General features: G+C 41.0%; 2 protein-coding genes across 2 annotated transcripts; one reads left to right on the plus strand and one right to left on the minus strand.

Annotated features, from left to right (window-relative positions):
• Nucleotides 1-1,447: 1,447 nt before the first annotated feature.
• On the minus strand, nt 1,448-5,231 carry LOC124412199 (hemocyanin-like). Its single transcript, XM_046891883.1, has 4 exons — nt 5,012-5,231; nt 2,799-3,701; nt 2,113-2,724; nt 1,448-1,983 (listed from the first exon to the last, which is right to left on the minus strand). The coding sequence occupies exons 1-4, from the start codon at nt 5,106-5,108 to the stop codon at nt 1,544-1,546; spliced, it is 2,052 nt and encodes a 683-aa protein (XP_046747839.1). The 5' UTR covers nt 5,109-5,231; the 3' UTR covers nt 1,448-1,543.
• On the plus strand, nt 2,217-11,159 carry LOC124412090 (hemocyanin A chain-like). The gene is made up of 6 exons (XM_046891703.1): nt 2,217-2,227; nt 8,041-8,099; nt 8,865-9,301; nt 9,382-10,020; nt 10,095-10,533; nt 10,657-11,159. The coding sequence occupies exons 1-6, from the start codon at nt 2,217-2,219 to the stop codon at nt 11,085-11,087; spliced, it is 2,016 nt and encodes a 671-aa protein (XP_046747659.1). The 3' UTR covers nt 11,088-11,159.
• Nucleotides 11,160-13,279: the final 2,120 nt, after the last annotated feature.

Raw genomic sequence — 13,279 nt, forward strand, 5'->3', positions numbered from 1 at the left:
TAATAAATTAGGACCCTGCATGTTGCAGGCAAAACGGTGTTCTCTACTTCACCACGTCAAATTACTCGACTTCAATCTTACGAGCCGAATATTTTTCGACCATAGATAAAAAGTTATTTATGAGAATAACCGCATAACGCGTTCGTCAAGGCTAAATAGAATATTTGTCGAGACTGGTCAATTTCTAATAAACCCTAATTAATCAAAGACGAGATTGATGACCTGATATAGGTGTAAATGGCGTCGATAATTCCGCAATAAATGATCTAGCATATATAGGTAATGCATATTCTTGCTAAAGCTAAGACTTACATACTCAACATATATCACCGCTAATTTTCTTCACGAAAATTTCTTTTCGACAGATAAAGGCATAGAATAATAGGTAATGATTTTTCGTCACGTATTTCAACCTCGTGAGATTGAAATATGCAATTGGCAATGAATGTCCGAGGCTGCAAGGAAATTATTTCATGCGCCATAAACAACTGTAACTGATTGATTTTATCCACCCCCACTTTTCAGCTCATCTGTTCCCCTGATCCTTACCTCCGTTCTTAGGGATCGTCCAGGAGTACCGACGTCGCGCCGCCGCAATCCCCTCGATAATACCCAACTCTATAAATGACGTCAATCGAATGCCACCCCGATACGTTCGCGGTCCGCGAATCACTCAGTTAACGTTCCACCGGAGGTACGATAAATTGTTCAGCCATAAGTTTTATGGTCTCTAAATACGCATTTCATGGCGCCAATTTGTACCCGCATCTTCTGCACACTATATACGCCTGTATATTATACAAGTATGTACCAACGTGTCGCAGATGTGTTGCACTTGCACTGCCAAGAGGAGATATTAGAGTTTTATTGCCAGAGAGTTAGGAAGGAAAATTATACCAAAGAATAGAAAATTGTCAGAATCGACGCAACCAACGATACTCGCGAGATGAAAGAAAGGAGGTCACACGAGTATATTCTTCCACTTTAACTGTAACTCCGATAATTACGCAGGCATCTGTACCGCTTACCTTTCGCAGTTCCATACATGTGGTCGACTTTAGCTATAATTGGAGGTTGTAAACGAGGGTGAGACCTTGGTGGGAAAATTCTGTCGCTAACTAAACCCGTTTTGACGACTAGTAATTGACGCCGTGAGCGTCAGGAAGTGGAAGACGGAAGTGAACCTAATTCACTTGTTCGCGCCTAGCAGGCACTCAACGCTACAAGGCGGTAGGTAGGTGCAGGTAACAATGAGCGACCCTCATTAAGTTATACGCAAGTCAATTATCTCGCAATGTCAGCTCTGCTCCGTCAACCGACACGTGCGTTGTCTCTTCTTCCGTTTCACTCTTGGACCAAAATGCATTCATAATTTACAAGAGCAATTTCTACCCTCTACACATTCCACAAAGCATTTATTCTTCACTTAGAGATGAGTTTTAAAATTCAGATATCAAAGGTTGAACAAGAATATATATATATATATGTAATAATATAATGACAATCTAGTCAGTCTTGTGTAATGAAGATCATAGACAGTAGATCATTGGTACTTGACATTCTTGATGGTAACATCGATTACCTTGGTATTTGCCTGTTGGAAGTTGTTGGAGTGAACAATACGGCGATCGAAGGGGAATCCCATGGGACGAGTGTCAGGGAAGGCGCCGTCGAGAACGCCGCAATAACTCAGGGCTGGAATTTCATTCATCATGTAGGGACGCTCGAAGGTCGAATGGAGGTCCGTTTTTAGGTCGGTAAGGATGACGTATAGCTTGAAGTCCATTCCCTGGCGACGGCCTTGAGGGATTAATAGGCGGTGGGGGAAGCCACAATGTCTGTGCAGAGTGTCCACTTCGAAGATGCTCTCGCCTAGGAGAGCTGATTTCGTCTGCTTCATTAGCTCGGGATAGCTGAGTGGCTCAGACGCCGTAACGGAAGTCTCGATGCTTCGACGAGTGATGAGATTCGAGCCAGTTCTCACTGAGCAAACAAAACTCACATTAAAACCTCGAACGAGCCCGGACTATGATGATGATGATGACGATGATGATGATTATAGAGGGTGAAAGGCACATAAAAAAAAGAGATAAAATCGATCTGTTTACTTACGTTCAACTGGGAATCGGTCCAGCTCTATCATCGACCAGCGCGCCTCGTCCAATGGGATGTCTTCGCCGAACCAGCTTTTTGACGGGGCCAGGAAGACCCTGGCGATGGCGTGGGTGTTCTTGTCGCTGTGTACGGTGGCAACTAGCTTGAACGGTTCGTGATTAAGGCGAGAAACAACAGCACGGATGCTGACCGGCTTCCCTTGGACGGCGTTACCGATATCGATGTGACTTTCGTCGAAGTACGTCACCAGGACGTTGGGATCGGAGGCCTTGGACTCACCGACGACCTTCAAAGCCGTTATTTCTACACCGGGGAAGGCTAGGTCATCGTACTTGTACGGGGGTAGTCTGTCCTTGTGCTCCTTAAAGAGATTGTCGATGTGCTTGTGGAGGCGGAAGAAGGCCGGATCGCGAGTTGCCGTTTCGAAGTGTTCCATCACCCCAGGGGTTATTCCGTACTTCCCTTTGGGGTCCGTAACTCTGGACAGAAGCAGGTGAGCGTCGGTGTGAAGACTTCCGAAGTAGCGAGGGTCCAAGCTGCTCGTCGAGCTCTCGATCAGCGACCCCAGAACGTCGATGCCCTCGGTGTTGTTCAGGAAAACGATCACACCTGATGACGAGTAAATGAAATCGTGCGGTCACTTTGAACTTGAAAAAGGGTAAAAGAATGCTCCGGACTCTTACCGTTCTTGTTGTGAATCATTCCAGCCTCGATGGCGTCGCGGATGCGGTTCTCAAACTCAATCATATCGGCAACAGTGCGCTCGGACAAATCCTGGAAGAATATGTTGTCTGGACGGACCGGAAACTCCTGACCATCTGGATACACGGCGCCCGGTGCGAACCCTTCGATGATCGGTTTGTCCCAATACAACGGTTCAACCGGTGGTAAATGGTTGCTCAAACGCTCAGCGTCGAAACGTGCCAAGAGCTGGTGGTGCATGTAGAAGAAGAGTTCGCCCGCTCGATCCTTGCGCTCGTCAGCCCAGAAGGGGAAATCCATGTGCCAGTGAGCGTGGTGGGCGTTAAGTCCGACGTCTTCTCCGAAGTAGGCAACTCGCTGTTCAGGGTTTAGAATGCTGCCGGTGAAGCTCATCGGGATGAGAGTGGGTTTGCCCTGCATCTGGGCCTGGTAGGCGAGGCGGACGACGTCAGTTGTCAGGAACATTTGCGGAATGATTTCGTAAGCCGGTGGTAACTTCATGCCACGACAGTCCTCGCGGTGAAGAAGAGCAGTGCTGAAGGCGTACAGGAATTGCCGATGGTTCATTTTGTCACGGACGTAGGTCGACAGGCCCATGAAATGTGGCCAGTCCTTGGCCGACATTAGAGCGTTGAAGAGCAGCTTCACCTGGTAACGGTGCTTGGTATCGAAAAGAGAAAATATCTCGTCTCGACCAAGCAAACTACCTTTCTTCATTTCGTACATGAACAATTCAAGAGTTTTCTGATTCTTGAAGTAATCCTGGCACGTCTCCGGGTTGAAGCTAGAGCGGAGAGCCAGAAGGTCCTCATCTTGGAGAGGTTCGTTGAGATGCTTCAGCAGGTTGAGCACCTGCAGTTGCTGTCCCAAAAAAGCAGTGTCCGCTAAAGGATGAAAGAACGTTAATCCTATACTAAGAAAGTAAAAAGCTATTTCAGGGTATCATGAATTCTCTTTGTTAAACTCAGTTTTATCTGTCTATAATATTGTCTGGTGATTTTAGCAATAAACAATCACGAGATCATATGCTCGTAATTTCATGATTTTTCTATTCACGTTTTGTATTCCTGGCATAAATGTAAAATCAGTTTCGACTAGAAGAGTTAGTTGAAGTAAGGTTTCTGAAAAGATTTTAATATGATACTGTGTTTTAATCCCGAACATAGAGAAATCAATGCAGTTTCAACTTGTGGAAATTATGGTTGCGACAATTGCACGATATTTAATGTTGTAAAATAATAAGTGGTTTTTAACGCCTGAGACTATTTTGAAACAATTTTTAAACTGTTGCAAATATTGCGGACGATACGATTATTAATAATTAATTATGTGCAATAAATGGTAAAACGAATCAACTACAAATAAAGCACAATGATATACAAAGTAGACTATCACATTATACCAAATCTCGAAAATGTCCAAAGGTCAACGTTGTATTCATAAATCATGTCTATCAAATGTGCAGTGATAAACTGATATCTCTGCCGTTATTTCAGCACGCAGGTTATCGCAGTTATAAAACACGCAAGTTACTGTAATTATGGAAAACATTACACGGTATCACAACTAAATGGATATGCAACTGTATTAATTAAAATTCTATACATTTTACGCGCTATCTGTAGTCCAAATTCCAAAAAGTTGCCGTCTGATTGCTTTTTCAAGACCACTTTAAGTACTCAAACTTTTCTTCCAGGGTATTACAAGCATGTGAATAGCTGAGGACTTTAACAGACTTCGCGAACTGCAAACGCAAATGATTTCGGAGAATTCCACGAAGCCCTTGACGATACTTTCAAAGTTACATGGAAACAACTTGGAATAGTAATTGTGTATAAGTAAGTAAGGTAATCCTTACCTATATCGAGTGATGAAATGTCTCTACATGAATTTGATGTATTCTCGTATAAAATGAACAGGTTTTTTACCCGCAGATCGTCTTAAATTACCTATTCCACAGGATTTTATCCAACATATATGACATTTTACATAAATTCGACTTCTCAGGCATATGCTGCGTTTGTGAAAAATTTATTAATAACAATTTTTTTTTTAATTTTAAGTAAAATTTCAAATATGTCGTAACGTATATACACAAAATACCATTATAAACGAGTAGATAAAAAAAAGTCTTCGATAATAACATCGAAGAAAATGTATATCGCATAAAAAAAAAAAGACAATACAAACTCACCTTTTTTAAGGGAGGCAGATGCTCCGGCTGCGAAGATCGCTAGGAAGACGATCGCGGGCTTCATGGTGAAACCTTGTGTCTTCCTCAAAAGTGACATCGCTATTTATATGATATAATAGTTGAGGTCTAGCCTCATCACATAGACCGCAGCCACTCAGGCCGTGTGCAACGTCGAGTCGTGTGCAGCAGGGCCTCGTGCCTGCGCGTGACATCCGAATTCGTTCGATACGTATATTATTTATTTCCATTGATATTCAATGTCTGGTGACAAGACAAACAGAAATAATTTAAAAAATACATTTATTGGTTGCATAATGTACGAAGCTTCAATAAATATTTTTCTCGTAACTAGATTTTGCATTATTTTCATCCCTCTTCGTTTTGTAATACAGCACAAAAATATCAATGATATTTACTGAATTATATGAATACATAAATGCGACGGAAACTCTTGGAGTTTGGAAAAAGTTGTCATTCAAAATGCCAGACGATTCTACATTTACTCCGCCGAGTATCATGCGGAGAGAACCAAACAAGGCTTGCAATCAAATATTATTTATTGCGTATGTTCGAAGATGACGATCAATAACTGCCAATACCTTCGCAATTTTCTGTTTCCTGCGATACGTTTATATATTTAATTACCAATCAATCCTGCACCAAACGTTTCAGTAGAATGCAGAGAAAGTCAACGTACCTATGTACAAGCAATGTACGCCAGGTTACAATTTACTCTCGATATTTATTTCCACGTTTTTAAAAAAGAAATCGATACCCGCTTCAATGCAAGCAAATATAACGGATAATTGGATTTCTGATATCAGAGCGTGTCAGAGAAGAAATAACCAAATTTACCTCAAAGAGCGTCAATCAGTAATGAAATCCGAAATTCAGTAATGAAAGTCAACTTTTTACCATGCATCGATCGACCAGTACAAGTTGTACCAGGTTTAAACCTGATTAATTACTAGATTTTGAATACGATTTTCACGAGTTGACTGTACATTTTCAATTTGTTTGCTACGCGTGAGAGTCGAATTAATTTGAAACGGTCGTACGAGACATCTCCGACACCTGGTGATCGCAGACTAACGCTACGTAGATTGGACTTCGATAAACTGCCATTCAAATTTCCCCAGAAATTCGCTTTTAGATATAATACCTGATTGTTAGTGCTTGGACTACTAAATCAAAGGATTTAATGCAACGAAGAAAATGATAAAGGAGACAGATAGATTAGTACAACCCAAGAGTCTATATGGAAAAAAGAGAGGATCATTGGCAGGCAAAGAGCGTTGACCGATAGCAGAGTGCGCTTAGAAAATAGCTAACAACGCAGCGGGCCATCGATATCCTAGAACAAATATTGTCTGCGCCTGTTTGTGACCAGAAAACACGCCTCTATTATCATTTATTTTTTGTTCACAAGTTTTTATTTGTTTAGCGACCAAATATTCAACAAGCGTTATTAAACAATGATCAATATCAAACAATGATCGATATGAAACAATGGGTTATTAATAATAAATCCAGGTTTGAAAAGCTTGAAATTCAAACAATTTCTGGATTTGCGCAGAAATTTATTAGTATTAGCTTGGTAAAATTTTTATAACGGATTCCCTGCAATATTCCGTATTATGATAAGGATTGTAATTCGTAAGCAAAAAAGGAAGAAAAATTATTCGGTATCTTTGACAAACTCGCTCGATGTTTAAAGGTAAACCGATGGTTTATCTTTAGCGAAGTTTGTGCTCCATTTGCGAATGACATTGAATTGGAAATAATTCACGTTCTAATGCTCGTGAAAAAGCGTGTTTCCACGTGTTCGCAAACGTGAGGCAAAAATCCAATGAACTTATGCAATGAAAATAAGGTATTTCGTCCGGAATGCCCCTCCGGCGAGTTAAGTATTTCAAGCGGAAATTGAACGCGCAGTTTTTCTCTTTCTCTCCTATGTGTTGGTTTTCTCTTTTTTCCTGACGCAATCTGAAGGACGTATGGAGTTGAAGCTAACATTTCCATCGAGCTGAAGAATAAACAAACATTATGCATTGGCTACACCTTCGGGCTTCACGCCTGACCAACTTTGTCGCGGGATATCGAGTGTTGAATTTGAAATACGAAAAGTTCAAACATTTGTCGATGGATCTCTTTCTATACGTTTTTCATACCCCAACAGCGGTGTAATCTCATTTCTAATCTTGCACAATTCGCTTCATCGAATAGTCTGTTTCCATCTGAATCTTTTCCGTGTAAAGACAAAATATTGCAGATTCCATATATTTTCATCAAAATTATTCCATATCTTTACCATAAATTTAATACGACAGTAATAAAAAAAAAAAAAAAAAAAGATTACAAGCAGCTTTGGGCTGACCATAAGTCAGCCCACGGACTTCCCGTTTTCACACTGCAGGTTCCAACTTCACGGAACAAAACAATATTAATATCTAATTCGAACTTCGAACTACAAGTTCAAATTCGTGATTACGATTTTTTTATTTCATTTTTTTCAATTTCTTATTTACGTAATTTAAAAAAGACGACCCTCCGAACAAGGTCAAAGATGATTATCTAGACTTTAAAACGTAGATATCTAGTGAAACTTAACTTTTCATTTTCGGGATGATTATACAATTACCTCCTTTGTTCTCTGAAAACAGAGAAATGGAAAGTTAAAAAAACTTGAAAAAAAAGTCCCTACATACACGTCGAAGTATCATTGACCTTATTCTTATCGGATGTTTTCATAGACATCCGAACTTTCCACGTCTACTTCTGATCCAGAGTTTATCTGCCGGTACTCGATATACGTAAACTTCGATACTGCATCACAATATGACCTCAGCCACAATGCGCACGGCCCTAGGAAACACGATGCACACGACGTGATCCATGTTCTACGCTGACTAGGACCGATGCCTGCCTCACATTTCTAGCTATATAAGTCGAAGGCTGGCGAGGATGAGACAAAACTCGTCGAAACACGAGTTACCCTACTTGTGATCGTTTCTTAACTCAACAATGAGAGCATTCATTGTGGTAGCCCTTCTGGGGGCTGCGCTAGCTGCTGTCACCGCAGTTCCAGGTGAGTGTTTCGAAGCGATAAAATTTTTCAATTTTCCAACACACGTGAGATATTAAATGTGTTTGATCTCGGGATGAACTTATGGTTCCGGAAATTTGAAAGATACCAACTGTCGAGAAAACTTCTGCTTTCCATGAAACCGGAATCGAATAACTTTTCACCGGTATCAAATTATCGACAAAACTTTGACTGCACGTGGGAAGCGGTGTTTTTACAGCGGATTGAATTTGTTATAAACTCGTTGGGGGTGCACCAGTTATAGCGGATGTAACAATCCCAAATGTATTGACGGTATTCGAGGTACATATCTACCTTCATTTACCACATTTTCCATTGTCCCGTTATAACATGACTGTACAGCCCACGTACTAATACGTCTGTGGTTGTAAAACGGACTTTATTGTATTGCTCTCTCATTGTATACTGACCATCATAAATAAAGATGATAAATATGAGACCGTTACACAGTCGGTTGTGGGTTCTTCAATGGGCAGACTGTTCGGTAAAAATTTCTCCCAGCATCCTTAATTCACTCGATTCAATTATCGGGTTTCACATTATTTCAGTACAGCTTTAGCGAGCTATAACGAAACAATGAATAAAAGGTATTTTGATTCTTCTATCGATCGATGATACCAACTTTGAATTTCTTTAACGGTTACTGATTACTGACAACAGATGCTGATCAGTGTAGCTTCCGGTGTGACTGTCTGAATTTCTCACGAGTCCTCCATAAAACTGACGTGATGTCTTGATTTTCAACAGCGGAAAGAGAGTTTCTGTTGAAGCAGAAGGAGATCCTCCGTCTCTTGAGCAAAGTTCACGAGCCAAACAGATTCAAGCACCAAACAGAACTTGGCGAGAAATTTCTGGAAGGCCTCGGTGAACTGTCCTTCAACGATGCGTCCGCTGTTCGCTCTTTAGTAAAGATGATCAACGCAAAGAAGCTTTTACCTCGCGGTGAAATTTTCACGCTGTTCAACGACGTTCATCGCGCCGAAATGATAGTCCTGTTCGAGGCTCTTTACTTCGCCAAAAACTGGGAATCCTTCCTGGCGACGGCGTGCTGGGCTCGAGATCGGTTCAACGAAGGTATCTTCGTCTACGCCCTGAGCGTGGCGGTCCTTCATCGCCACGACTGCAGGGGAATCATCCTTCCTCCGGCATACGAGACCTACCCTCATCTCTTCGTCAATTCTCAAGTAAGTTTGAACAGAATATACGAGGAACCAAATCCTGGAGGTACGGATGCATGGGCTCACCGACGTATTTTTTGTTCCAGGTAATCCACGAAGCTTACCGCGCAAAGATGCGTCAACAAGACGCGATAGTCCGCATGAATTTCACCGGAACGATCAAAAATCCGGAACAGAGGGTCGCCTACCTCGGCGAAGACGTTGGCATGAACTCCCACCACGCTCACTGGCACATGGATTTTCCGTTCTGGTGGCGCAGCGCTGATTACGGACTGCAAAAGGACCGCAAGGGCGAACTCTTCTACTACATGCATCACCAACTGATCGCCCGATTCGACCTCGAACGTCTTTCCAACGAGTTACCATTCGTCGAGCCTCTGTCCTTTGACGACGTAATCGTCGACGGATTCCACCCCCAGACCACCTATCGCGTGGGCGGCGAGTTTCCCTCGAGACCAGACAACTTTGCTTTCCAGGACTTGGAGAATATCAAAGTTCGTCAGATGAAGGACTACGTCAGACGCATCCAGCAGGCCATTGCTCACGGCTTTGTTTTCAGTAAAAATGGTAGGATTATATCTCTCAACGATACCGAGGGAATCGACATGCTCGGTGCCATGATGGAACCCTCGATGGATTCACCGCACGTCGAGTACTACGGCTCTCTTCACAATTACGGACACATCATGCTCGGCCAGATCACCGACCCCAAGGGAAAATTCAACGTGAGTTTCGCATTTTTCGAGGCGAAATATTTCTCTAGTACCAGAGTTAATGGTCTATGTTTTTTCAAATTCAGCTGCCTCCCGGGGTGATGGAGCACTTCGAAACTGCTACTCGTGACCCAGCATTCTTCCGCCTCCACAAGTACATCGACAACATCTTCAAGGAGCACAAGGATTCTTTACCGATTTACACCCGAGAAGAGCTCGATTTCCCCAATGTTGAAATAACCAAAGTCGACATTGACAATCTGGAAACTTACTTCGAGAATTTTGACGTCGATCTCTTGAACGCCTTGGACGACACCGTGGAACTCGAAGACGTCTCTATCAAGGCTCGCGTCACTAGAATGAACCACGCTCCCTTCACTTACGACATCAAAGTCAAGTCAGACAAGCCTCACACTGCTACTGTTCGCATCTTCCTGGGACCGAAGTACGATTGGTTCGGCCGAGAAATCGACATCGAACAGAAGCGGATGTACATGATCGAGCTGGACAAATTCACCGTCAAACGTAAGTCAGAATCGTACAATATAAACATTTTTACTCTCGTGAATACGACCCAATAATTCATTATTTCACTGTGAGGCCTACGGCGGTGATATTCTAATAAAATTAAGCTTCAATCTTCCACAGTGGAAACCGGCGAGAACACCATCCTGCGTAAATCCTCCGAGTCCAGTGTGACCATTCCTGACCAGATACCAACCAGGGAACTCTGGGATCGCGTCGAGGCTGGTATTCAGGGTAAGGCGACTGTCGAAGTGGACAAGGATCATCGTCACTGCGGATATCCGGACCGTCTACTCCTGCCCAAGGGAAAGCCGGAAGGCATGCCCTTCACACTTTACGTAATTTTGACCGACTTTGATCAAGAGAAAGTAAACGACGTTGCCGCAGACTATTCTTACGGTGGTAGCATCAGCTACTGCGGTGCTATGCACGGGCACAAGTACCCGGACAATCGTCCCATGGGATTCCCCTTCGATCGTAAAATTCAAAGCCCGGACATTTTCTTCACGCCCAACATGTTCAGCCGCGATGTTACCGTCACTTTCAAAGGTTAAGGGCACCCCGAAGAATCTGTAACAAAGAATATTCTTTTTTGAGACTGATTTAAAGATAGTGTTTTTATTACATGAAATGTAACGATACGTTAATGTGTACTTTTAACTATCAATTTTAATTATCCCGCACCTGACAAGTTTAATTAACTTCTACGTTCGGATTTTATGTAACTCTTGAATCAGAAATTATAGATATGTAACTTGAATAAATTTAATCATATCTACTGAATCCTTCTTCAATTTATTCTTATATCACACGTAGGTGCATATACACGAAAGTGTACACCATCCAGTTGAATTAGCTGTGAACACGGCCTTATCCTATCGCAGTTTATGTACATAGAATGGAAATTTACTTACTGAACGTATCTCACAAATAATTTATATTTAATAATCTGCTTTATCGTCGCATTTGAGTTCTTTTTCTTTCATTCGTGGTATTTGAGGTTTTAATCTGTAACGGTATTAATTATATGAAAATATCCCGTCACAGGGTACAAAATAATACATTTCATTGATTACTAAAACTAAGACAAGCCATCCTAGCCAATACCTTAGTAGCAACACAACGAATTTTTATCTTTTATATGAATGGAGGTAAAACAATACTATGAAATGTGACGCAGAGGAAAAATTACAAATCAGGATACATACGTCAGAATATCATTTATTACGCTTAGTAGAAATAAAGCCTAAGAATTAATAGGCCTTTTACTATAATTCATGGCACAAGAGGGGTTCGTGTTCACACATTGTCTATGAAACAATGGTTGTGCAATACGATAAACGAGGTGATAGAATATAAAAGCTTCACTGTGCAAAGCTACTAGGCACCATTATCAACCTCGGGTTGTATTTTCATTGCAGAACAGTTCGGTTGACGTTGAAATTTTCTCCATCAATTATAGGAAGCTATCAGCCCCCAACACCAGAAGCTTTATCCCCAGCATGCATTGAAAGTATCTACTGCCATTTGCATGTAAGTGAAAGTGAATCACCTACATTGTAACATGTTTATTACCAGAAATATCTCCTGAAATTACGTTCAATTAAAAGACTATCTGAGTGCTATTTTTGGTCTCGCGATTTAAAAGTGTTTTTCATGGAAAATTCAGAACGCTTCATTGTGAAGTTTCATGCTTCACTATTCATTATATTCATATTATAAGCATTCTACGGATCTACGTCAAGGTACTTCTTAAAACGCGTTTAAGGTGATGATGAAATCTTAGTAACCTGCTCATATGCAAAATTTTTCATCTGCAATTTCTACTTTCTTACATCATCGTTCTTACATTATTATATCTGATATCTTTTTAAGGTATCAGCCATATTACTGCATAATCGTCGTTGAACGTAAAGTTACTTTAAATGCATTCAAAAAATCGGCATCAAATAAGCAAGTATTACTTATAAACTTTGAGAGAGCTACTGGACTTCTCTTCATGGAAAGTAGATACGCATTGAGTTATCAAATTACACGAGAATATACGCGACTCTTAGACATGACTTACGAAATTTTGTGTAATTCTTCAGCAGCTGAGAGTGTATCTCTGAATTGTTGAACGGATCAAGACACGTCCGAACCAACTAGAAAATCATGTATACCCCGTGTGTTCAAGCTGAGAACTTGATGGGAATGCAAAAAGAAATGTATCAGTGCTTGGATAAGAAAATCTCATCTATACATAATATAAGTAATAAAAAGAAGATGTGTTTAATGATGTGTTTCTGAAATAACAGTATCGAATTGAAACTCTACTTATTAGTTATGCCTTCTGGCAACAATATATTGAGACGAAAAGTATCGACTTTTTATATTTAGATTGCGAGTTGCCTTAATTATCGCTTGCAGTCTTATCAAAAACTCTTGTGCATGCTATTTCGAAATCCATCACATGGGTTGAACTTGATATCTAATCGTAATTGCAAATTAGTAAACTGCAACAGTTGCGAGAGTGAAGCAAGCTGATTGTGACTCAAATCTGCTGAATTGCAATAACCGAGATTGAAGAATTTTTATCTGGACCCGCCAAAGTTTAGTGATAGATTATTAATATAATATAAAAAATGACATCACATTGTTTATTGACAAAGACACACCGTTAGGACTTCTAGTTGTGATTACTATACAGTCCGTAACTATTTTCATTTCGTAAAAATAGCTCTTGGTAGAAAATGGAAAAATATTT

The sequence above is a fragment of the Diprion similis genome, chromosome 2, assembly GCF_021155765.1.
Source record: "Diprion similis isolate iyDipSimi1 chromosome 2, iyDipSimi1.1, whole genome shotgun sequence".
Lineage (NCBI taxonomy): Eukaryota > Metazoa > Arthropoda > Insecta > Hymenoptera > Diprionidae > Diprion > Diprion similis.

Bases quoted from the DNA above. Each gene is read 5' to 3' on its own strand.
- LOC124412199 (XM_046891883.1), bottom strand. From the start codon at position 5,108: ATGTCACTTTTGAGGAAGACACAAGGTTTCACCATGAAGCCCGCGATC. The intron at 3,702-5,011 runs GTGAGTTTGTAT...TTCATCCTTTAG, and splicing joins ATCTGCCTCCCTTAAAAAAG to CGGACACTGCTTTTTTGGGA. The intron at 2,725-2,798 runs GTAAGAGTCCGG...ACTCGTCATCAG, and splicing joins AATGATTCACAACAAGAACG to GTGTGATCGTTTTCCTGAAC.
- LOC124412090 (XM_046891703.1), top strand. The intron at 10,021-10,094 runs GTGAGTTTCGCA...TTTCAAATTCAG, and splicing joins ACCCCAAGGGAAAATTCAAC to CTGCCTCCCGGGGTGATGGA. The intron at 10,534-10,656 runs GTAAGTCAGAAT...AATCTTCCACAG, and splicing joins GGACAAATTCACCGTCAAAC to TGGAAACCGGCGAGAACACC.